This window comes from Halictus rubicundus, chromosome 8, assembly GCF_050948215.1.
Source record: "Halictus rubicundus isolate RS-2024b chromosome 8, iyHalRubi1_principal, whole genome shotgun sequence".
NCBI classification, from domain to species: Eukaryota; Metazoa; Arthropoda; class Insecta; order Hymenoptera; family Halictidae; genus Halictus; species Halictus rubicundus.
The window spans coordinates 14506433-14533241 of record NC_135156.1 but is presented as its reverse complement, the minus strand read 5'-3'; the positions used below and the strand labels follow the sequence as shown (position 1 = coordinate 14533241).

Below are 26809 nucleotides of genomic sequence, written 5' to 3'. Positions count from 1 at the left end.
TAAACACATTAAGAAAGAAAATAAACTGTTATTTCACTCGAGGCAATTGCAATTCAGGTAGAAAGTTCTGACCCGCAGTCTAGAAATAACAATCGAGCACAATGTCAAATAAAATTACAAGTTGACATTTTTGGCGTCATTATATGCCGTTATCGCAAGTACTGTCGGAAGAGCTAATTAAAGGGAGTGAAAACAAGTGATTCTTTCATTTTGTTGCTCGTATACCGCGTATACTACGTTTCACAAATTCATCAAAACTTACAGCTGGTGCGATACGTCAAATCCGTACACCTGATTTGCGCGAGAACGATTCCATCGGTTTGCATCACTCAATTAGGCGATAGGCTAACAGTTCGAATCAGATGATGAAGCTCCGAATGATAATGAACCTACCTATATCTGCTGACCTGTTCCTCTAAGTCTTGCCGGGGCCTATAAATCCCGGGATCGTTGATCCGATTCAACATAGTTTCCGCCAATAACAACCGTTTTCCCTGACCTGTTCCAGAGAGAGCGTGAAGAGCGGGCACCACTGTTGCCCGTGCCAGGTGCCTCCTCCGCCAGTTTTGGTAACAACGTCGCCGAACGCGCGTATAATACGTCAGAGTTCGCAACCGGAAGCGTCGGCGTGCTGTTGTTCCGGATGTTGTTGCCCGTTGCACGGCGGTACAGCCCCAAGCGCCGCCTCGTTGCGGCAGCTGCGAGAACCCGGCGACGGAATCGCTGGCATCGCTGCGGACTCGTTGCGGATCAATGGCGGCATTCGACAATTCCGACAGGTAAGCCTCGGCCAGCTACCGATCAAACAATGGGTTTGCCATGCACCCGAAACCAACCCTGTGTGCACGAACCCCTCACGCATACATCCACCACCACCGGCACCTCTCAGTCTCACCCTCACCACCCCACTACCACCACCAAAAGCGTTCACACCATCAACAACCCCTTGACTGTTCGATGCCACTCGCCTTTTCTTTGCGTCTCTCTATATATGTGTGTGCGTGTACGTGTGCGTATGTAAACCATCATGCTTTCATCGCGACGCGCGACGAGGAACCGGATGCTGCCCGCAAACCTAGCTGCTGCCCTTCTTCTTCTTTGCCTCGTGAATGCCGTCCCTTGGTCGCCCGGGGACCTTTGTCGCGACAGAATGTAGGGCGACATGCAAATCCCTAATGAACGCTGTTAATTTCAGTTTTCTTTTGTCCCTTTCGCTGCGGAGGAGCTCGCTGGTTCAGGCTTCCCGGTCTCAGAGCTGCTCTGGTTCCGATTCTCAGTTGGAGCGATGCTTTGCTGCCGGTTTCGTGCGAAACGTTCTGGGATATGGGGATCTTTGAGACTCTCGGCAGATAATTGACTCGTTAACACGTCACGCAGCTCTGCGTAATTTTAATTCACTTCTTTTCACTCGTTCCTTACGGTCTGGAGGTTCTTTGACTCTGTGAGGCGTGCCGATTCGACTTGAAATCAGTCAATTCAAATAGTGTAATTTTACCCCCTTATATAGGGGTTGTATACAGAGTTATATTCAGACTCGATTTCTACAGTTAATACATTTTTGTTAAGATCAGATGGGAGAATTAAGATGGTAATTCAAAGTGCAGGCATAGAGTAACATTTTCAGTAGTAAAGGCTGCTATAAACCAGACATGTCTAAATTTCCAAAAATTTAATTTCCACTTCAATCTACATCAATGTATGTACTTACACCTTGAAAATCGCAATAAAAGTACTGTTTGCATTTGTTACAACATTTGAAGATAGCAGTATAACATAGAGCGGCATAATCCAGACTATAAACGATAGTAATTTCAGTAGTGAAACATTTAGTAACTCCGGCGGATTATAAGCGGAGGTACAGTGTTCCCTCTTTATAGTCGCGTTTGTCGTCCTCTTTAGAATCGCGTGATCATCTCCACCATAACAGCAGGTCTAACTGGCACTCGGACCTCGTTCCAGACTTATTGTCAGCGAGAATGAGTGGTATAGTAAACGGAGAACGAAGGGAACAGAAACAATGGTGGATCATGTAAACCGTTAAAAGCTATTTTCCACGGGAACGATTGGAGACACTAATTTTCTTCGACTGTGCTACATGAAACAGTCAATTCTACCCTTTACATGAACACGAAATGATACGTCTCTACCCTTAATGGTTCTTGGGACAATAGCTGTTAGAAATTACAGTAAATTATTCTACGAAATTTCAGGCCTGTTGCAAATTCGAATCGATCCATTGGTTGTATTATTAGCTCGATCAATAAATTCTCTGGCAAGGAAAGTTTCTGTGCAACAAAACTAATTTCCGATTGGTAACAACGTCGAAAAGTTTCGAGACCACAAATGTTCTCGCCGTTTAAAGGGAATGCGATCCTCCGCGCGTAAACGTGGTTGTACTACTCGATCACTTTACGCAAAATTTTTTAACACAAGAAAATAGAAACCTGCATAACATACCCAAATGCCTTCTTCAAAGATGCATTAGTTTGGCCAAAAAGTTCATTCAATATTTCGAAAGCGAGACAAATGCTTTATACAAAACACTGAAACAACAACGATTCGCGTCCCCTAATTCCACCTAAAATCAAGTAACAGCACGTGACATACTAGCACATTGTCTCCGTTACATCACGTATCTGTGACTAAATAATTCCGTAGAAGATGGATCAGGAACGCGAGCGGAATCGCGACGATCAGCATCCAGTAGATCTTTTCGCGCGATCGCGCGGATCCGGCGGGCGTGACTCGAACGAGCGCGAGGAGATGATCGCGGGACGTTTCCGGTGACAACGTAGAAACACGTGTCTCCCTTGTATCTTCGCTCCGTTATTGTCTCTGTGTTTTCAACGCTGTTCGACGCACGTCCAACGTCTCCTCCTCTCTTCGCGTCTCTTTCCGCGTTCGCGCGCTCGTCGTTGCACTTTTGTTGGCCGCCGGGTCGCGCACCAGCTCGCAACCGTGTCTCCCCTTCGTGTTTGGACTGTCCCGGTTGCAACCTTGTTAACAACCAACCCTGGGGAATCCGAATTCCCCGGTTTTCGCACGCGCGACTGCCCGCCCGGTTTTTCTTGTCTTCCCTTTCTTCACTCTCTTGCGTTCCACGCTCGTTACGCGAAACTGAGCAACCTCTCTTGAGACAGCATCAACGGGCCCGGGAGGATCGCTGAATGCACGTTGACTGCAACGCCAGCCAGACGCGAGAGACGCAATTTGTCCGGGCTGGGGAACCTCGTTTTTCGAGCTGCTACTTTTGCAGGCGAAAGCTCGTTGCTATAGGGTTCATGCAGATTTTCTATTTTACGCATTTCGGTGTCGGAATATAATTTAAATTTACTGTAAAAGCGGGTCCGCACGCACACGGAACGGTCCCGTTTCCGATAGTCTAACCCTTTGTACTCGGCGCTATTTTCATTCTAAAACTCAATTTCTCTTCCGTCTTAGAATATTTTCATTTTATTCATACGAAACTGATCCGATTTCCACATGTAATATTTAAATGTTTAGCAATCTATTAAATACAAATTTTGTAATGTAACAAATATTTTGTAATATTTTTTGTAATTTCTTTGAAATAGTGTCACAACAATTTCTAGTGGTGCTTCGGAGTCACCACTCGAATGCTAAGGGTTAAATCGGCCTTTGGAGTTGTTCTTTAGCGAATTTTTCTAGCAACCACCGTCAAACATTTCGTTTCATTCGACAAATCACTTTGCCTTCGGGGAATTTTTATGGTCGTTCAGTCAACGTGATATGTGGCGAACGTAATCTCCTGCGAGAGTGGACGGACATGTTTGATGAATTTGATGCCAGGTTTCGGTTCGAAGAGCCGAATGAAATTGTTGAGAATTTGTAGGCTCTGGTGTTTAGAACATTTTTGTGATTGCTGAAGCCACTATTGAGCCTGATTTTCCTTGGTACAGAATTATTTTCTTCGGTACGAAACACAAGATTCAAAGTGCCTTTTCAACCACCAAATTGCAAATGATTTGTAATTCCATATTACACGACTTAATACCCATTCAACCCTTAAGTGGACTATCGGGGCCGAGGCGGTCCCAAAATGCTAATAATCAGACAGCGGATATTTATGCAAAATTTTCTACCTGAACGGCAACAAATTCGAGTGAAATAGATATTTATTTTCTTTATTCAATCTGTCTACTAATAACTAATCTGCGATCATTGTAACTATCTGTGAATACGGATGAAATTTTCCAATTCCACTACGTTTCTATTCACCGTTTCAATAGAGACCAATATCAAATATAAATATAATTAAATATAATTTAATTGAATCATTCCATTTTTAAATTAAGCTCCATTTGCGGATTAGATAATCAGTTTTGAAATTCAGAGGAAGTCTTTCCGTGACGAATTACGACACAGACGCCAACGTAGCGATCGCGGTAAACATTAATTAAGATCGAAGACTTAAAAGAACGTGGTATTACGTGACCGGCCGCGATCGTGTGCAGGAATTAGTAGGTAAGACGTTCGAAGTTTACGGTCGGACAATGTTTAACGTTCATTGTGATCGAGTTGGCCTATATCGAACGAGCTCGCACAGTGTCAATAACGGCGGTGTCCCGACAGCTTTGTCTCCTTCTTCCAGATTCCTGTTGTTTACAATTTCATTGTTGCCATAGAGCACCGTTCATGCCACTCGACCCCGATCGCGTAGAACTCTTTTCTCCCTTAATTGAGCCCCATTGATGATCCAAGGGAAGCTCTCTTGGTATTCAATTAAGTAACTGAATGCCGGAGAAGCAGCAGCAGCAGCAGCAGCTATTCCTGATGAAAGCCAATTCTATCGAGCGACGACGCTCTTCTACTGGGAAATATTTCAAGGCTACCCCCCACCCTCCCCCTCTTGAAGAGGGCAGGGGCTTTAAGACTATGATTTCCATTCACCTGGAAAAGCCCCCGGAATTCCTTGGGCTCTTTGCTTTCCTTTGACTCCGAAGTTATTTCAGAATCGTAAACAGAATCCCGCAACGAGACTCGAGGCAAACGTTATTATATTCGGAAAATGCGAATAAAAATTGTACCGGCTTCGAAGGGACATCGTTCCATTCGTGTTTCGATCTACTCTGGCTTAATTGTTCGTCTTCAGTAAATACCCATGAAACATTGTGCCTTTATATTTCGTGAAACTCGAGCAAATTAAATTCTATTGTGCAAATTTCTTGTACTGCTGTCTTATAATATAGCTTAGTCTTCCAGGGCTAAGAATATTTTCAATATTTGTGTCTGCTGTTTTGTAATTCATGCAGACAAATTTTTATTCCGTATATAGACGTGCGGTTCACTGGTCTCTCGTAAGGGATGAAATTAATTTAAATTTTCTCCTTCTAACAAGTCCAGTCAATTCTACAAAGTTCTACGAGGGTTCTCCTTCACTATAACGGAAGCTAGATGATTCAGGAAGATTCTGCGAATTTTCTTTTTTTTTTTGCGCAAAACGAAGGAAAAACTTCGCTTAACGGAGTGCAGTTTTCGAAGTGTCCGACGTTACCGTTTAAAACGCGAGTGCCGCCACCTACCCGAGGGTTGAGACACCAGCAGAAAGCCACCCCCGAGCTGGAAGAGCCACTGTACCGACAGGAATCGTCGTGAGGGGATGAAAAAGCCGACCTACGATAAGAAGCTTATCCTAGTCGGCTGATAAAAAGCACTGGTACCGTTTCCCGTCGTAGATGGCACCCCTCGCGCGCAAAACAAATACCGTACAGCAGAGCCCGCTTCTGATACGCCGAGAAACATCACACGGAAACGCACCCCCGTTGATCGCAGAGGCTCCCCACGTGCTCGATAGAGAACTGCACACGCGTGATTAATCACCTGGCAACACGTAGTGTTCAGTTCGCATTCCGTAGAACGATATGGAAAGCTAATTCCGCCTGAATTACTCCCGTTCGTTTTGTTTATTTACTAGGGCGTTGTACAGCCTGTTCGAAATAATAGCCGGCGCCGATAGATACCGGCAAGTAGCTGACGCTTATTGAGAGCATTGTTTGTTAATTGTTGATAGAATATTTTACTGTCGTGCCTGTTGTGGGATCGAGAATTTCTGGAGATTAGAGTTATATATACATGGTACACTAGGTATATTGTACATTTGGTATATTTTTTGATACATTTTTCGTACATTGACATTAATTTTCGATTTAGATATTGTCAAATTTGTTATCTTTCCCTGATTGTATTTGAATTTGACATATTCGTCTGAAATACGATGCTGTGAACGAGACACGGTTGGCTAAAACGAAGTATAAAACAGGAATTTGAGTGTAACTATTTTTGGAGAGGATCTGGAGATTAAGAAACAAATTGCCTGGTGCAGTCTTTTTAGCGGAAAATGTGCAGCATCTAGAATAACCCACCCGACTCGATTAATGACAGGAATAAAATTCATCTCTGCCACAAGGAACGTAAAAAAGATGTAAAAATCAAGGACAAACGTCAACACAAATGTCCATTTGGTCAAATACTTGTCCCAAAAAGTGTACATCCTGGAACCACGAAGGATAGCAATTTGCCTCCATACAGAACCTAGCGAGGATCAATTTCCTTCTTCTGAAGTTCTGACAAGGCCGTAACGAACGCGAGCGTGTCGTCATTAAACTGGAACCAGAAAAAAATCGCGGGGGTGTTCGCGAAAGAAGAAGCGCGACGAGGAAGCAGGGGGTTGGTCGACATTGTTAGTTTAATTATCTCTCCTTGGCGTGTCGAAACGCCTCGTATCATGTGGATACCTCGAGCGGAAAGGGGCGGGGGAGGGGGTGGGAGTGCTTTGTACGTGATTTTGGCCGGAAGCCAACGGATTATAAGCATGTTCCTGGTTGTCGTGCATGGAATCAAGCCTCGCGATGTGCAGCCGTGACACGAGGGGTAATTGGGCCCCATTTTCCAATGCGATGGACTTTCGCCCCCGCCCCATACTTTTGAACCAACGGCCATTTTGTTTTGCGTTCGTATTAACGGAGCCGAGGTTATGCTCCGGTTTTCTGGCGACGAAAAATGGCCTTCGCCCCCGGTGTTACGAGCGAATAAAACTGCACGGAGAATTGCCCGGTATCTGCGGGACGCGTACATGCTCTCGAAAATTATTAATCTCAGGTTAGGCGTGTACGAATATCAGCACCGCCGAAACGGGAAAAAAGAGGGTTTAATTTTCGGCGCAATACATTCGTTAGAATTTATATACCGCCGCTTTGCGGAATCAACGGGAAATTTTGAGGAATTGGCCTGGCGACACCGACTCCCGCTAATCGACAGATGAATCCAAAATTTTTGACAAATCTCGTCGTCACGGCTGATCTATTATTTAGTGTTTTTATGCTTCAGTTTTACGAGCGCGAGTGAAATTTTTCGGGGCTCGTCTGAATTATGACCGACCCCCACTACTTCACAGATAAGAATGAAATTTTACCGCTAACACAGCTTTTATTAGGGGAATTTTTATGTTTTAGTTTTACGAGAGCCAGTTCAATATTTGGGGGTTGTCCGAATTATAAGCGATACGTACTACTCGCTACTGTACTACGTGCTACGTACTCTTATTTTATGTAGGAGATTAGCCATAAATTTTATTATTTGTACTAGAAAACGACGGGTTCAAAATTGATTTGAACAAACATAAACATTGCTTTTGTGTCTGATTTAATGTTTAACGCCAAGTTTTGCGAGTTTGAATTGACCGGCGAGAGTTCCTCCCGTCTTCCGTCGAATAATTAAAAAATACGGTGCCCCGATGGGAGAAGATCATTAAGAGCACACAACTGTAAATTACATGATCTTGCAGTTCTCGTGCCCGGAGACCATAAGCCGCAGAAACGGCAGGGAAGAATTGTAGAACGATGGTTCTCTTGGCAGACGAAAATATCTGAACGGCATGGAAAGGCGAAATGATACTTCTGCTTCATTAATGCCGCCTATAAATAAGAAAGTTTAATTGTAGACGTGCATGAAGTCGCCGGAGAGCCGTTGATGCATAAACCGGCAGGACCCCGAAGTCAGGTTCGTGTCGCGTAGCTATAATAATGCGGTTCGTTATAAATCTGAAACGATATACTTGTTTCCCGTCCGTGCGAGCGCATCCTGGGAAATAAGCCGGATGGGAGACGGGACCTTAAAGGCAAGGACACAGGGTTTTTACGTTTTTATCGCGTGCAGACGATCTTAAGCACGACCAGCACCGCGGAATTCCTTTCGTCTCTCGCGGAAAATCTATCGAGCTCACTCCGAGACCATTCATGTGCCGCTACCGTCGCGAATTTTTATTATTCCGGGACAATAAAACCTGTCGCTGAATGCTGGAGCCATGTTGTTATTCGAGAAATTATACTTCAGCGTGAAGAGGCTGAACCTTCAATTCTGGACTAAAATAATATACAACCTGTTTACCACTGTAATATACTACCCACGTACTGGATGTTCTTTTGAAAATTCTCACACTTTTACCTAACGAACGCAACCGCCCTTTGAAGAACACACTTTCTACCCCGTGCAACAAATACAAACATGAAACAACATACATTCGTTAATGAAATTGTATATCCAACACACACACACACACACGTTTATATTTGTTACCAAATCGCACAGTATTTTAAATCTCTCAATATTTTCGATGTTTCTATTTAATAGGATATTTCTCCACTCCATGTACATACAAATTGAATCGGTGTTTCCAATGATTGTAACAATTCGATGTTGAAATATTTTCGTGACCAACGAATATTATTCTAACCTCGATGACTTCATTTTGCGTGCTTTCCGGATACACTGAACACTGAACAGCTCCAGTGGGTGATGAACGAAAAGGTAAACACACTGCCAACAGTTTTTATTTACATTCCTACATTTTTACACGACCGAGATTCGAACGTTTGATAGGAATAAATGGGCTACATGGTTATCGTTGAGGTTTCATATTGCAGCAGAGCAATTATAGCGCGTGGGTTCGCCACCCAGGAGCGGCCTGTCATCAATTTTCGGGTCTGTTGAAGCATCAACTCGCGTAGATCCCAACGCCGTGACAGACTCAATCAATTGCGGTGTCTGAGTCGCGCGACTTAATCCCTGGATTAGGCGTTCCAGCTATTATGCCAGCGAGGCTTTGCCGAAGACATTGCGGCCGTGTCCGGCCACTGATATAATGATTGCACGCGTTGCACTGTGTTTTAAAACCGGTGGTCTGCGAGAAACTGTCTCAATTTGTAGCTTTTTAATCTTAGGTAACAATAGCTGTTCTCTTAGTCATTTCTTTTCCATTAATTTAGTGTTTTGAATTGGAAAAAATGTTGTGTGGTAAATTTTTATGAACAATTTAAAGCATAAGATATGTATATATACTAAATATTAAATATTTATTTAATAGAAAGAATTGTGTAGGTGGTACAAATGATTTTTTCAATACAAAATTTCGTTTATCCAACTCGGACCATTTATTGTGGAACGCCCTGTACACGGAACATATACCTGGGGCGTTTAGGGTAATCTTGTCGACATATTTTACTGATCTAATTGATTATAAAGTACGACGATGGTCTGCAGGGTATCTCGAGCGACCGAGTGAGGTTGAATCCTTGAAATGCACGGGAGAATAACTTTCAATATATTTTATTAGGTTACGATATGAATAAATGTTGCATAAATCATGAACATTTTATTAACCGAATGTTACTTTCAAGGACAGAGAATGGTAATATCATGTAGAACAAGAATAATGTATAGTCGTAATTGAATAATTTTAGTATTAAATAAATATGTCAGTGGAATAGCGTCAGTAGTATAAATCAGCCACTGATCAGGCATCGCCCGACCTTTAGTAATTCAAACTAATTTAGGGTTATTGAAGCCCTAATTAGACACGTGAAGACAATGTTGCCTAACCATTCAGTTAATTGGTAGCAACATCATGAATTGGGTTATTCAGGCACGTGTCTCATGTATGGCATAATCATGAGTCATTTCAGCTGTCTGCTTTGACAGGTCTGATTTCCAGACCGCAGCTTCCTGTCCTCCAGAAATAGAATCATTCTAATAGAATAAGATTAATTTATAACTGAGATCATCCCCATCTAACTTAATATTATCTAATCTCATGCAATTATTAAATATCTAAATATAATAATCGTCATAGTTCGGAACACAGAGCGAGAATCTGGAACATTTCTAGAACTCTATACTACTGAAATATTCATTAACTCGCAAATATATAAATTAATCGCAAATAGATCGCTAATTAATACGCTGTAATCACTGAAATATTTATTATTTCATCACTAAAATAGACAGATGGATGACTGTAATTTTAAATGACCCAATCATGTTTGAAACACTTTAGAGACACCACCAAAATATTAATTATACCACCACTGAACCGGATGAATCGATCATAATACTACTTAGAATTACCTGGTATATGTACTGCCGAAGAAATTAATTAATTTAGAATTACCTGGGTCTCAAATAACCCAGGCAGCGGCCAACAAGCCCCAGCCCAATCAAAACAGTATAAAGTCCGCATCGTCTGTTATCGATTCTCCGGCCGAATTCCTATTAACAATATCATCGATGGATCCGTATCGCGTTTGCGAGCGAAGAATTAAAAGCTGATCAAAGAGTCCCTCGACCAGCGAAGGTCAATACCAATTTCCCTTTCTATCGCTGACCGTTTCTCATTGAAATGAATCGGATGAAAAACCCGTCTGCCGGATCCATTGTCTTTCTTCCACTTTTTCCCTTCTTTCTACGGGAGCCTGTTGCCGTTTCGAGCCGACACGTGCAAGGGCCAATCGTGTTTAATGCAACGCGTCTAATCGCCGAAGGGACCGGTCGAAAGAAACTGTTACGAACGAGTCCAGAGAACGCTGAATGCCTCGCGCATAATGAATGTCGCTCTGTCACCTCGGCTTTCGTTAATTAGGTAACGATGCGCGGGAACAAATTATTCATTCCTGGAATTATTCGCTGATTCGTCGAACGATTTCGAGTTGTATTGATTTCGCGTTTTTCCATCACGCCACTTTAATGAATTAATCCGTGCGTTGTTCCGCGTGGATTAGAGTATGTTTATTGGATCCGACCTTTTCCGAGAGTATCAGCTCCGACTTCAACAGGAATTTGTGCTGTTTGCTCAGAATTTTAGTCCTGTTCAGTTGTTTCTAGATTTGTGTCACGATTTTTATTGAAACTGTGTACCATAGGACATGTAGTGTCTGTTTGTTTTAATCGTGTTTGCTCAGGTTTGATATGGATTCATATGAAATTATAATTGAGAGGATTGTAGGTTGTTTAAGTATTTTTGTAGACAGATTGGTTTACGAATCATTTGTGTATGCCACGTCACCTGCGACTGATAGAATTGCTGGTTGCCAGTGTCTCGTTCCCCGCGAAGAACGTTTCTCGGTGTATAATTGCTTCTCCGTACGCTGCTTAGATTATTGGACTCCATTGTCCTGGTGGTCGCTGTGCAGCAATGAGATATACAGTGTTGTTTCATACTGAAATTATATTGTGAGCCTCACTGGTTCCGTAGCGACGGGAGAAACACAAGACTGGGAATCTCAATGATTCCGAGCATCAAGAGACACCGAGGTAGAATTACGAAAGGCTTCCACGAGTTCTCATTCAGAAACTTCTGTTCCATGAGCAACGTGACAGTTGGCCGAAATTATAAAACAAAATACAATTACAATTTCTCAATTGAAAAGTAAATGTCGACGAATCGAGAGCCCTGCTAATAGAAGAATCACTGAAACGACTTCTCGAGCGAATGGAACGCGTTCTATGATAAAGTAAACGATGCGAGTTGCAATAAATATTTGCTGTTCCGGTCTGCGAGGGTTTGGAAGAGAGGACTAATTCGCAGCTTCGAAACTGACACGTCTCAGTGGCAGGCACTGAAAGTTCCCCTGGCAATTCCGCCGCGGAAATCATTGGCAACCATCGTCGTCGCCCGGCTGCGAAACTTCCGATCCTCTCGCGGCGCATCGCACTTTCGGGAACAGACGGCTCTCGGTTTCAAATATTTAGAGGCAGGCCTCGTCGCACGACCCGGTTCTGATAGACACATAGCACGCCCAGGCACGTCTCAGTGTCCCAGACGAAAAGTTTCCCAAGAATCGTAGCCATGTGTGCTCGGCGTCCCGAACACGTTACACTGTTCCCGGGGAAGCAGTTTTCCTTCTCGAAATGATCTGCTTGCTAGGGGACTCTCTCCATTTTATAGACATTTATCGTTCAGTTGTCTCGTCTGTTTGATTTTGCTCAAAACAAATTGGAAGGATTCGGAAGCAAGTAGAAAGACAACTCACTGGTCAGGCAACTAGAACCGTTGCATCACTGGCCAAATGGATCAGATAGTGGAATAGGTCAGTCACTGGTCAAACAAGTGGAATAGTAAGTGATTTCAAACAATAAAAACATTACGAGAAATTAGATATTTGTTACAGTTTAATAAAACCACTGAAGGGTTAAATAAATTCGGAAGAAAAAAGAAGACAGTGATAGAATTCAGTCATTGATTAATATACTGCGGATCTTTATGCAAAATAAAATTTGTATACATCAATTGCAATCTATAGTAGCTAAGTAAAAATTTATTTTGCTCGTTAATAATTTTTATATGTTAAAAATAGTGTATCGACGTTGTTAAACTCTTTCAATCTTTTTACTGTTTTAAATTATACCTACTCGTGTTTGTCATAAATCCGCAGTCTATTGATTAAACTAGTAGTGTGAATCAATCTTGGCCTACACTACCTGTCTGATTATACATGTACACTATATCTTTATTACTTCTTGCTTGACGAGTGGTCGTTCTATACTACTCGACTATGACTGACTTGTACTACTTGATTACGTACACGATGTCTTTATTACACCTTGTCTGGCTAGAGGCTGGCCACAATTCCTGTTCGACTAGTGGTTGACCTACACTACTTGTCTCATAAGAAGATACTTGATATTTTTTGCAGACAATGGATCAAAGCAAGACAGTGTGTCTTGCTCAAATGAGTCCTTCGCTATTTCGCGCATCTTCAGATTTCACTTTCAGCGATTGCCCTTTCGAAGTCGTTACAGTTTCGTTAAAGAGGTCCAGCCCTGAATCAGGAAGACGAAGTCATCTCGTAATAGGTCATCCTCTGACATTACCCTGATTACCCCCGTAACTCGTAGCCCCGATTACACAAGATTATCAGGCAAAGGCAAAAAGGTGAACTAATTGCGCCAACCGCCATCATTCCACCACCCTCGATCTACGATCGCCTAATCGCGGGAGGGGAAAAAAAAGTTGGATCGTTTACAGCTGAAACGATTCACTCCCCTGTATATCTTATGAGTAATTCGTCGACCGGGACCCTCTCGGCGAATTCACGCTGAACCGTGCGATTCTTCATCTTGAAGACTCTGTCATGACGACGCGAGGCGATTATGCTTTATCTTCGGACGATTGTTCTCGGGTCGGAGTCGATCCGGCAAATTTTGGGGATTATAGTTGGCGGATTGTTCCCGGAAATGTATCGTTTGTCTCGAGAGTTTGCGAAAGTTCGATCGTCTGGAATCCAGGAGGGCAGGAGTTAGATTATGGTAATTTTTCCTGACATCAATTCCCGATGAACTGGCAAATTTCAGTCGAAATATTTGAAGTTGATACGTTGTCGTTTTTTCCAATGTTTAATTAGCGGACTGCAGATTTTTGTGTAAAACTCCTTTCTTCCTATAGTAATTTTGATAAGCTGTAGTACATCGAGGCTCTTAAACTCTTTTAATCCATGTCTTGCGTTAAATGGCACCTACTCGTGTTCACCATGAGTGCATAAAATCTTCACTAAATCGTATTTGTTCAAAATAGAATGATTCGGTGTTCAGTCCCAGCTTATCAAGATCATTACAGGAAGAAAGAAATTTCTGGCTGTTGTTCATCGTAAAATTTGAAAGTAAGCAAATGATCCTACACGAGACCCGCATCCATAAGGATCGAACAGGCACATGAAGAGCGCGGTTCAATTACAGTCGCCTAAACAATCCGCAACTGGCGAAACAATTCGACGCCCCCGCGCGACTAGAGACGGTCCCGGCCTCTAAAGTTAAGTTAACAATGGAAATCCGCGGAAACTTACGGTCCTCGTTTGAATGAATTTCTCGTTAGAACCGGGTCCGTGCCACTTCCACGGAGTCGCTCTATAAGGAGAGCCCGCAGTTTTGCAAATTCGCCGGATACAGTGGCCGTGCCATTATCGAAATCTCGGATCCCGGCTGCGTCTTTGCAATCTCTAGCCGAGGAGTCTTCTTCGGGGACGAATATCTCGCGCTGGTCCGTGTTACTACTCTCCTCTCTCTCTCTCTCTCTCTCTCTTTCAAACAATGCAACATACAAGATTCGCCGAACTTTCGCTGCGTCTTCGAACTTTCATTGGATCTAGCGAAAAGTTCTGAGCACCAATGCCGCGGCACTTCTATTTTTAGAGAAATCCCGATTGCCACGTGCACGATCTGGAATTTTTTTCTAGAGACAAACTCTTGTTACTCTTGTTACCTCGCTTGGCATTATAAATTACAACTTGTATCGACTATTTATATCGTTAAAATATTCCACAAAAATTTCTACAAACAACACTTAAGAAATATGAGAGACGCCTCTCGAGGATAATTCATCGATTCTCAATAAATAATTTCTCCAGCTCGCAATGTATAATCAAAAATTTTGGGAAAAATGTACAGGATAGACCAAACCTGTGTCCAAATTTTCCACTTTATTTCGCTCGGATATCTCCTACGGCGATCCAGAAACACGCGTTCAAAGTATACCAATTTTTCGCTCTCACGTTTTGCGTATCAGTAGAGGAGCTAGAGGACTGTACCTTTCGAAGACGGTTTTCTAATTATCCCGCGAACAAATAGATTCCGAACTCTGCTGAGGACCTTTCTCCGCTAAATACCCGCAGCTTCTCTCGAGCCTAATGGCACCGAGGGCAGATAATGAGTAGCCTGACTATCCGCCAGACTCCGACGGTGTTTGCGAAACGTCGCCGGCGAGATCGGCAAGTATTCCATCGACGTCTCCCCGGGGGCTTTCCGCAAGCTAGCAAGCGAATCCGCGGCGTGTTTCTTCCGCGGCTGATCGAACAATCGGCGGGAGAGAGCTGGCTGCCGCTAAATCCCGCTAGTAAATAGTGGCGGGGCTCCTAGGTCGCGAGGCTGAGCGGCGATCATTAAGCTATCTCTGGCTGGCAAGCGGATCGGCTTAACTAGCAGATCCGCTTCAGCCGGTACGCTAACAAGCTTGGGCCCTTCCGCCCCCGCTAGATTAGGCCGCAGATCCGTTTCCGTTATCCGGACGACAAAATTTCAGAAACGATACAAATCTTCGCGGACTACCGTTTCCTTTCGCCGGGCACAGAAACCGTTCTTTGAGAAAACGCTCGCGAGTCGCGGCTAACTTGACATGCTGGAGCTGCGACAGAGGAGCGACGATCAGAGTGGTTGCTTAAGAATATTGCTTTGCCGTATAGCGAAGCTATAATGATTGCCGCGGTAGCGAAGCGGCGCCTGTAGTGCGGTTTCATTTGCTTTTTGGCCCTTTGCGGACGCGTGCCGACAATGGGGCTGCGGAAAACGATGATTCACAAATATAGTCAAACGAATTTTTATTACGCGTTTTCCCACTTACAAGAAATATTCCCGCACCCGGAAATTTCGAAAATTATGCAACTCTGGGGATATGTGATTTTTTGTGCTGCCGAAAGTCCCTTTAAGGGGGTGAAATCAATCCTTGAAAATTCGGCGATTTTTCGACTTTTTTTCTAATTGTGTAAACAATAGATAAGTGTTTCACCAGGTTTTTTTTAATGCTCATTAGAATCTTCAAGCAAAATAAAAATTTTGTACCTGAATTGCAAGAAACTGTTGAAAATAATATAACTATATTTAAATTCTTCTAATGCTTTTACAGTTTTAAATGACACCTACTCAATTCTGTTATGAATGTACAAAATTCGCTGTCTAATTATAATCCAAAATCGAGGAACAGCCGAATTTTCAATGGTCGACTTCACCCCCCTAAACAAAATGTTTAAATGTCCCCAAGGTTTTATAATTTATCATTCCTTGTTAGAAGAACGAAGTAGAAAGTGTCCTCGTCCGCAAAGGGTCGATTCCTGTACATCCATCGTTAATAAGATTATGAATCGATGACGAGAACGGCGACATTAGCGAAGCGAAAGTATTGGTTCGTGTAATCTGGGATGTCTGATTTCCTGTTTAATTTTTAATTTGATCGTTTGGATGATTTTTGATTGAATGCTAAGAGGTTGTACGTCTCCAGACAGGTAATCGATATGTAATTGTGTAAACTTTGAAGCAATACAAAGACAACATCGTATTCTTTCAGAAAAATCATTGGAACGATCAAATTACAAATTTTATTTGTCACCTGACATTTTGTATTACACGAGCTAATGGTATTCGGTCCACGACGCTTGCATCGCTGCAGCATCATTTAGTAAGCGTTGCTGTGCTCGCTGCTTCAACGCAGACAGTTTCATTATACAGTAACCATTTACGAGGAGGTACACAGCTCTGATTTAGATGATCTTGGAATAAGATACAACTTGACAATATATTTCATAGTCATGGGCAATCACGACGAAGAGTACCTCTTCGTGAACACATTATAAAACGGTAGAATATATTTCTACGCTTCGCACCCGTCGCGCAGTGTCTCGAACAGAACATGCTAGCTGGACGAAACTCGAACTCTGAGCTGACTCAAACTTTGATTCTTGACTGTCGAAATACTAAATACTAAAATAGATTGTTTAATCTAAGACGATCTATATATATCCATATATTATTTCTAGACTGCGGATTTTTTGCATTTATGAAGAAATTGGCTGGGTGAAATATAAAAGGGTAAAACATCTAAGAATATTGTCACGTTGTTTTCAATGTGAAATCAATTTTTATCTGCTCCCCAGAATCGACAGCAGAACATTATTATTTTGCATAAAGATCCGCAGTTTAATTATTTCATACGGAAAAAATGAAAATGGCCCTATACAGGGTAGTCAATAACTGGTGACACAGCAGGAGTGGGGATGATTCAACTAAAAAAAAAATACGTGAGAAATATTCATTAAATTTGTCCATATTAGGCTTGGTTTCCGAGAAAATCGACTTTGTAAATCCGTCAAATTCCCGTGCCTAGCATTTTCAAGTAGATCGAGTAGATCACGAGCAAACGCGTCGTTCCTTTCGAACAAGCGTGTTCCCTAAATTTTCAAACTCGATTTTCTCGACGATAAAGCCTCGTGTAAACAAATTTTATTCTACATTTTCGACTAATTAATTCACAGAGAACTGTCCCTTTCCGCTTTCACCGCAGACTACCCTGTACAACGAAAATATTCTACACCGGACAGAGTTCCGAATTTTGGTCGGAAAGACCGAGAAGAAAGAGTCGAGTAACAAGAAAATATAGTATCGTCGAGCTAACCCCTCGAAACACCGTGCGCACCAATGCAATGGTTAATCGCAGCTCGAGCATAACCGCATGCCCCAGGCGATCGTCTCAGTGGTCCGCGAAGTCATCCACCCTTCCCGGAGGAACGCAGAGGTTCGCTCGTCCTCGGTTCACCCTAGCTGAACACACGTCGCGTAGTAGATCGGCCGGCGTCCCGCTCTTCTCATCCATTAGCGTTCTTTTGCATCGTTAATCCGGCGGCTAGGCCAGGATTCACCTCACCCCGGAAGCAAGGGAGCTTGCCCATTCGATTGTAGAACCACCCCCACTTCACCCACAGCTACAACCAGCACACACCACCACCGCCACCCCCCAAACGCCCCCCGTTGGCCCCGCCCTGCATAGCGGAAAGTGAACCCCCGAGAAATCTTTAGTTCCGAAGCGTGTCCTTAGTCTAGCGGTAGCGCTGAACTAGTAGTGGTCAGCTTTAGATAATAGAGGATCATTGAGTTCCACGCTTGTCGAGCCTTCGTTCACTATTCTCTCTCTGTCTCTCTCACATACACACCCCCGCCCCACCCCTGCCGCCAACCACTACCACCGCCAACGTTGCTAACACCCCTCTCTCTCTCTCTCTCTCTCACTCACTCACTCACTCTCTATCTCTTTGTCCAATCCCGCGCGATCGAAGAGTAAAGAAAGACAGGCCTAGAGAAGGATTGACGAGGGACGAGGCGGAATCGATAGCGAAACGATCACGCGTCCGGACTAGCACACACACGGCCGCGCACCCGCTTTCTCTCTATGAACATTCGCTCCACCACTGTCTCTGTCTATCTGTCCGTCCGTCTGTTCGTCTGTTCGTCTGTCTATCTCTGCCCGTACGGCCCGGGGTTTCGGATGATCGTACAAGGTGATTCGATGGAAACTGCCCGGCCTTGACTTACTCGTCAGCTGCTCGTTACGGGGACGGCACGATGATCGAGTGGCCTCTGGGACGTGTAACGTTTGCTAGCACTTCGACCTTCTTTCTTCTTCGGCTCCTCTTCCGGATGGACACTCTCGTTCCTCGGTACTGTCGCTACGTCTACTTCCTTTTCTCTTTTACTTTCGTTCTGTCGTCACGCTTTCCAATCGGAGAATAAATTCTCCAGGGCTTCCCCTTGGAGAGTACCCGCGTGGTCTTTGGATGGCAGTAATTGGGCTTGGGAAAAACGGTTTAACCCCTTGTCTTGTAATTACCAGACTGACCGGATCTTTGTGCAAAATTAAAATTTGTCTAACTCGATTGTAAAAGACAGAAGTTGAAGAAATGTGTTCCTTCATTATTTTATTACGTCCGACATTATGCAAGGGCATAAATTCGAGTGATCTCTTCACAGTTTCATACTTCTAGTCGTTTCTGACAAGAATTTATAAAATCTTGACGAAGATTTTGAACATTGTCTACTAAATATGAACGAAACTTCATTTTTCTGTAGACATACGCTTAATATAGATTTTCTTTTTCCACTAGCGAATTGTTCAGGACAGTGAGACAGTAATGATTGTACCGTCGAACAATGGACAGTAATAGACAAGGGGTTTTTATTTAAATTTATATTGCTCCTACTAGAAGTAACGCAATCAATTCCGATAAAATCTAATGTATCGAATTGTCTAATTTCTGGACAAGATTCAGGAGAGTTATCCCTCACAACGAACAGTCGGCGAGTAAGTCGCCACTGCCACGAGCCGTCGAGCGGTTTTCAGACTGTCAATACTTCGGAAGACGATAGTGTTGACACCTCGATGGAGCGCGTGTCTAACTCTGAATGGTACTCCGACAAAGCCACTCGAACTCCCCCGACCACTCAATTTCATTTTCTTCCATCGTCCGACAGACAAACGATTTTTCTACTCCCGGTCGATCATCTTTATACCGAGTAATCGAACGGGCTCACCGAGAGGAAAGTCGCGTAGAATTCAACGGACACCCTTCATTATAAAACATTAAAGAACTTCTCCATTGATCATGGGACAAGTTGTAAAGTTTCATTGCAATCGTAAAATTTTCAACAGACTTGGTGCAGGCGCTCGCGCGCGCGCGCGCTTTACGAGCACTGCATTCCTCCCCATTTATTTCGAACAATTAATTTCTTCATAAGACTAAGTAGTAGCAAGCCCGACAGTAATTTCTAAGGCGCCGGTGTAATAAAACTTATTAACTTTAAACGGGGAGGTAGCTGTCTCTCTTGTGGTCGCTGTTGTATGGAACAATTTCTTTTCAATTCTTTATATGTGCAAATTTCATCTGGATGTGTCCGAGAGGTAGTAGAAAGATTCAAGTAATTACATAGTATCGATACACTAGTAAGGGAAGAAAGAAGTGGTTTCAAAAGTTGCATAAAAATCCAGAGCCCTCTCACCAGAGAATCTCCCCCACTCATGGTCGTTACAGAGAGACACCAACTCGCGGATCCTGGTTTCCCCGTCCATTCAGAATTAGACGCAGTCCACACGTTCGTGTTCGCGAGGTATCGACCAGCTTCGGCGGGTCGTGCGGCGGGTGTATACCCTGTCTCTTCTCACATGTGATTCACAGTTGAGCATATTGTCTTTTGTCACTCGTTTGAGCCACTGCACCTGTAACAACCACAAACCACCACCACCACCACCACCAAACCACCAGCCACCACCACCACTACCACCAAACCACCGTCACTCCCACCACTGTCACTGTTGTGCCTATGAAAAAGAGTCTTTCTGTTGTGCTAACAACGACTAACAACGTGATAAAAACACGCCCAGTTCCCGTGGTGGTGCAAATCGTCGTCGACGACAATGCCGACGACGCCTCCGCCGCCTATGGCCATGGTTTCCGGTTCTGGGTCTGGTTCCGGCGCGCAGGGCGCACAGGGCGTCGTTCTCTGTCCACGTACGCTGTCGCAGGTGCGACGATCAAGGCTGCGAAGGGCCCTCACCGAGGCGACCGCCGAGACCGTCAGCTACGTCAAGACGGTGGGCACTAGATTCAATTCCCATAACATTGCCTGTGTCGAATGTATTATATATATGATATACTATACAGGGTAATCGAAAAATATTATGCTTCCTTCAAAGGGCTGGTCCCTCAGGTCAGTCGAAGCAACTTTTTCCTTTGCGAAAATGTCCTCCGCCGCTTTGTTAACGAATTATTCGCGAAAAACGCGGACCAATCAGAGCGCGGATACAACGGATGGACTCCGGCTCGGCCAATGGCAACGCCACGATCAGTGGACCCGCTGTAGCTCCGCTCTGATTGGCCCGTGTTTTTCGCGAATATCTCCTTAAGTGAGCCGCGGAGAATATTTTCGTAAAGGAAAAAGTTGCTTCAAATTACTTCAGGAATCACCCCCAGAAGGTACAAAATTTTTGGGACACCCTGTATACTTACCTTGTTGCCAACACATCCACGCACGGTATTATACTGTGCCTTTGTTTTTTATTGCAACTTACACACCGACGCACGAGCCGGACTATACAGTCTGCTGTATGATCTTTTGGAACTTTGATTTTTGGTTTTTGTTCTCTGGAAGTCTGAGACTGGGTTTATTTATTAGTTGAGAGGATCTTGAATTTGTTTCTTTTATATTTTATAATTTTTATAATTTTCTGGGGATGTCATTGTTATGGGAGGTTATTGGCACCTATGATCTATTGGAACTTTGATCTTTGGTTTTTGTTGTCTGACCGGATATAAGTCTGAGACTGGGTTCATTATTATTACACTAGAAACATTATTAGGAAACTATAAGTTTACTACACTGTGCAAGTTGGAAACGATTTGTTCTTAATAGAAAATCCTGGTCTCACACTTTTGGCTAACAATGTAAATTCTCTTCGTTTGAGGATCGATTAAATTTTTAATTTATATTTTTATGGTACACAAAATGTATAAATTTACCCAGTTCTGAAAGGGAATAAGAAAAGAAGAAGATACTAAATGTTCCAAGCATGAAATAATTGAATAGTGAGTTAATGATAGTCCCTTAGATTTATTTACTCCTTTTTGTTCTAGTCTGTTTAGAAATGCTTAGATGTTTTAACCGAAAGAAAATTAGAAAATTAGTTCCGTTCATTTTTAATCGATTTATCTTTATATTACAGCTGACCTGATTTCAATTTTAATTTCATTCCAAGTTTCATTGTACATTTTTTCGTAAATACTGAAAACAAGGTTTGTATCACACTACATAGATTCAGAAAACAATAGACTAGAATAGAAATCAATTTTCATTGTAATCAATCGACAGGAATTTAAATTCATTCAGATTCTAATAATTTATGTCTTTGTTTTACCATTCTGTTACACTAATCCGGTCTGAAATCATGATTAAAATCATCGATCATTCAGTAAATCTAAAAAAGTTCCAAAAGAAAACATTTGTGGTGGGTCGGAATCAACGGTGCATTCACATCCACTCGTTTCCTCTCGATGAATTTTAAAAAATCGATCTTCAGTTCTGTCACGGAACGTTCTATTAATCCCTTAATAAAATTCAGATCAAATTTGTTACTCAATAGAACGACGTCCATCTACCAGTCAAATATAATAATTTGGGGCGGTAAATAAATTCTCAGAGAAGCCACAAAAACTAAAATAAATACGGAAAGATATAGTTACAAATTTAAATTAGATCTTTGTGCATTAATTCTCCTGATTTTATAAACAAACATTTCAATTTAAATCAGATTGTGAGTACCTACAGTATTTAAAAAAGCAATAAATTAATAAATTTGTATTTTTGTATTTGTATTTTGCTAGACAAGTGTTGCACAATTGATACAATTTTTCCGGAACTTTATTCTATCGTTTCCATTGATATTTCTTCTCGCACATATTATTAAGACCAATTTCTGTACAAACGTAATACCACTGTCATAAATTCCACGTACCAAGTTTTCTCGTCGGAAATATCAAAGTCGCGATAAATCACACGCGGCGCTGACGCGTTTCAATAATAAAATCTCAGTTACCGGATAAGGGGATGGGGTGATTGAAAAATGAAACGCTATTTTTCCCGAGCGAAAACCGGGGGCTTTGTTCAACAAGTTTTCGTGGCTCGGTTAGAGGTAGGTGGGCGTGTGCTAATGAGAAGGTTCTCGGAGACTAATAGGCAGACATCGATCTACTTTAAAGTTCTTCGCGGAGGAAGATCGTTTCGAGATGGTATCGCGGTTTCGACCTTACCCACCGGCACACGTACGTGCAATATTAATGCAGCATGCATTTTATCGTGCGTACGTGCGGTTATGTCCCCGGCAAACGTAGTTAGCGTCACTGACCTATAGGGTATGCCTTCTCTATCTCACCCACTGTTCACCAACCATGCTATGAAGTATTGCCGCCAATCCAGCAACTTACTTCTCTCGCCCAACCATGACCTGCATTCTCGAACGACCGATATATCGAAAGGAGCGCCGATAAAATTTCGCGTTCACGTTCGTTCTTTATTAAAGTTTCGTGGGAACGAGTCCGCCTGACGCCGAAAGGTAAGACAATTTTTGCAAAACGATTTTTTCCCCCCATCGATTGGCTCCTCCCCCGCCGCTCGATGTAAAACCGATCCCCGAACCGAACCTTGTCCGGCTGGAAATGTTCTTTCACGTGGATTCGACGGCTAATGTCGTAAATTATTATACACATCGCGGGCGATTTATCTGCGATTTTTTTTTGCGCTCGGATTCGGCAAGATCGAACATATCCTTGTGATGCACATTTTTGCTTCACCGTTCAATCCAACGTTGTCCATATTCAACGCGAGTACATTGTAAATTTACTCCGATTAAATTGTTATACACATCGCGAGCTCGATCTGTCTGCAAACATTTTTATCGAATAAATCGAATCAAAGATTGTTCTCTAACGATGCATAGCTTTTCCTATTTTATTTTAGTAGAATCAGTTGCAATTAGAAAGTTCAATCTAACGTGATGTGCGACACGATTTGCTGTATAATAATAATTTGCTGAACATCAATTGACACCTGATTACGTTGAACAACAGATGTTCCATTGTGTTAAGAAATAGCGTCCGTCACAACATGTAAAAACTATGATGTATAGAGTTGTTGGTACAACGTGCAATCCGTCTTTTGAGACGGTTTTTTAGCCTCGCAGATATTTCGTAAATTCTTGCCAGCGGGTCCATTACATTAATGAATAGTAGTCATTAAAAATATTTCTTGATATTTCCGTCTACCCAGACAGTACATTTTCTACTAAATTTCGCGTCGCTATCCTTTCAATTAGGTTCCAGAAAAGTTCCATTAGCCGATTAGAAAATAGAGTTCGAAGACTCGAAACAAAAGTTGGTACGTGATAAATCAAAATTGTCTCGTCCTACGTTTGACCGTCTGTCAACGAAATATAGGAACGTGTGCTATAGTTAGAAGAACGAGGCCATCCGAAGTTTCCGCGCCTTCTCATTTCATTTCCACCATTTTCTTTCTGGTTTTTACGTGGTACGGCGAGAAATTCAGGACACGTTCTGTCTCAAAAATGAAATTTAAACGTCTCTGGAAACAGTGCAAAATATTTCCCGTGATCGAGTATACCAAGTCCAGCGTTATAAAGTAGCCTAAGCCAACGAAAGGTTTCAAATGAAATTGTCAGTCGCTTCCAATTCGCGACCAGTAATTGCGTTACAAACTAATTCCCCGAATTCGTATCTGGGTCGCTCTAATTTCGCTGTTATCGCCTCGGGAAGCAAGCAACGCCTTTCCGGAGCGTTAAACAATCGCAAAACGGGAACGATAAAAATTATGCTATTCGCGAGGGAGCTTTTGCTCGGGCTGGGAGCGAATGAGTCCACTAAATTGCGGGGGATTCGCGAGTTAGGTTCGCGTTAGGCGAGTCAAGGGTGGATCCGTCTTCGGTCATCGTCGAACCAGCCGAGGAGCACGCGGAAAAGCAATCTCTCGTCGCTCAGGGTTGGAACTTTACGATGTCCCTTTGCCGGCTCGCGGAATAAAAATTCCGGCTCGTAAATCCGCGATTCAAAGCGCTCGGAAAACTGCGGGCAACAAAGGGAACCTGTGCGAGCAAGCGTGGCATTAAATCTCGCACTCGCGAGAAACACAGACAGGTGTGTTACCATTCTCCGTCGGGAGAGCATGCCGGTACGTCTGCGCAACTAATTACGAAACATATTCAAGGTCACACGGACCGATGCTTATGCCAGGGGAACCCGAGCTTCTCGAAATCAGAGAAAAATGTACACACGTTGGCTCCCGACAGTATATTAAATTTTTGAAACTTTATTCATATTTACATTCATCATTGCGTTAACACGAATCGTGGAACAATAAACTCGGGACTCAATTTGAAGTTTTTGCAATCTATGGATCATTCATTTTCGTAAAAAGCGTGTTCGCACGTTTCATGCGAGGCAATACTGAAATTGCACTATCACTGTAAGGAGTACAATATTTTTCTGCAGTTCGATATTGATTGTACGTTTCACCTGTCGCTATATTAAATAGATTGGCTGTCGTAAAAGTTCCCTCATAAAGGCTCGTCCGAAGTTCCCTTGGAAGTTTCAACCGTAGTTCGCCACTAAATTTTCAACCCGCTTCGAAACTATCAGATTCCTATAATTGTTTAGGCTGAATTCAATTCTCCAGTCTCTGTGAATTTTATTCCTCTGTACACTATCACTCATATCCATTCTAATTTCTATTATATTTGATTTAGGTCCGAGCTCGTCAGAAAATTTATATTACTTTCTCAATTAATTTTTAAATCCTCTTTCTCACTCGTTTTTCTGTCGGATGAAATCTCCTCTTTTTACAAAAATATTTCTACACGGATACCTTTCTTTTTTGCATAAACCACTCGGGCACTTTAAATTGCAGAATTTTGCATTTTAGCGAAATTTTTCCGCAGAAAGCGAATCAAATTCCATGTAGAATTCATTACTCTCAAACGACTTCTTCCGACAATATATTCTCGCGTAAACCAAATTTTTGGAAAAAATTGCATCACTCAGATGCTCGGGATTCCACTTTAGAGTTTAACATTCTCGCATAATGTCAGCTTGCAAATCGCTGGTTCACGAATCAAACGAGTCGGAGATGAGAAACGCAGTCTACAATTTCTCATTTCCAAACGCATTATCCCTCAAAGTGCATTTCCCAAATAAATGTCAAAGTTAAACGAATTCATTTGGGAATGGGAATCCAGCAGCGCGAGCAACATCTCGCCGTTGCGTCTTTCGAACGGCAATATGAAAATGACCGCGTGTCGCAGATTACAATTTCGTCTGCCGGAAACAGACTATTCGCGACATTTACACGCGCAATTCTGCGCGCCGACCAAAAACCATCGTACCGAACACCTCGATTTTCGAAAAACAGTTCGCGAGTTGCCTGCACTCGATAAATTACGATGCACCTCGCGGCTAGAACGCTCCCAAAAGGCTGCGCAGTTACGAGCTCCGTTTCGCAACCTCGACGTCAAATTTATCTTCAATTCGCGAATTCGCCGGTGCTTGGTGCCCGTTCGCGAAATTTCGAAGCGATCGAACAAGTATTTTTATTGTGTTTCTTTCGGGTAATTTACTGTTTCCAAAAATCAAAGTTATAGTTGCGTCCTCGAGGGGAGGAACGCCGATGGAATTTGGAACACGTCTCAGATCGTCGGACGCGTTAGGCGCGCGCCGTAAACCGGAAGTCCTCGAGAAACTTCGCAGGAATCTTAACATACTTGCCGGAGCTTCTTCCGGTTAGGGGATATTTTTGATGAAATAAGAGCGCCCACTTCTTTTCGAGAAAATCCGAGACGATTTTCGGCAGATACCGGAGAACTAAATTTTTCCCTAATCTCACCAGCAATAAAAATAAAATAAAAATTCTTGAAACTGGCCACCACAAGACAAAATTTGTTTAGACTCGGTTGGTCCACTATTGTGTATAATTATTAGAGTAAAAATGAGTATTTGAAATTTGAAACAGTAGAAAGATTAAAAGAATTCAAGAACATGTTATGTAAGAAATGTTTGTTTTTGTTTCACTAATTATCAAAGCGAACGAACTGTAGTACTGTCCGTACTGAACTTCCACTGAATCCGAAGATTGACACCTTGTTATCAGTCTCTCGCGCAGGCAGGATTTTCTGCCTTGTCGTCGGATCGATAGGTAAACAAGCTTGCGTCAGGGCTCGCGAAGGATCAACCGATGTCGGAGATCGTCGAAATTGATCGATTGTCCGTGTTAATTCGCGCGAGTGCCGTGCACCACTTGTAATTAATATTCCACGCAGCTGCGTCGGACTTAAGCTCGCGGATATCGTGCTCGTACATCTTTCCCCGCCACG

General features: G+C 42.8%; 1 protein-coding gene across 2 annotated transcripts in view; it reads left to right on the top strand.

Moving 5' to 3' along the window:
- The window catches only part of Sk (small conductance calcium-activated potassium channel), a 279006-nt gene that overhangs the window by 93276 nt on the left and 158921 nt on the right, over positions 1 to 26809 (top strand). For both annotated transcript variants that reach the window (XM_076792011.1, XM_076792010.1), the window contains exons 3-4: positions 509 to 779; positions 20264 to 20473. In XM_076792011.1, the coding sequence (XP_076648126.1) occupies positions 509 to 779; positions 20264 to 20473 (481 nt within the window). The remainder of the gene's footprint in view (positions 1 to 508; positions 780 to 20263; positions 20474 to 26809) is intronic.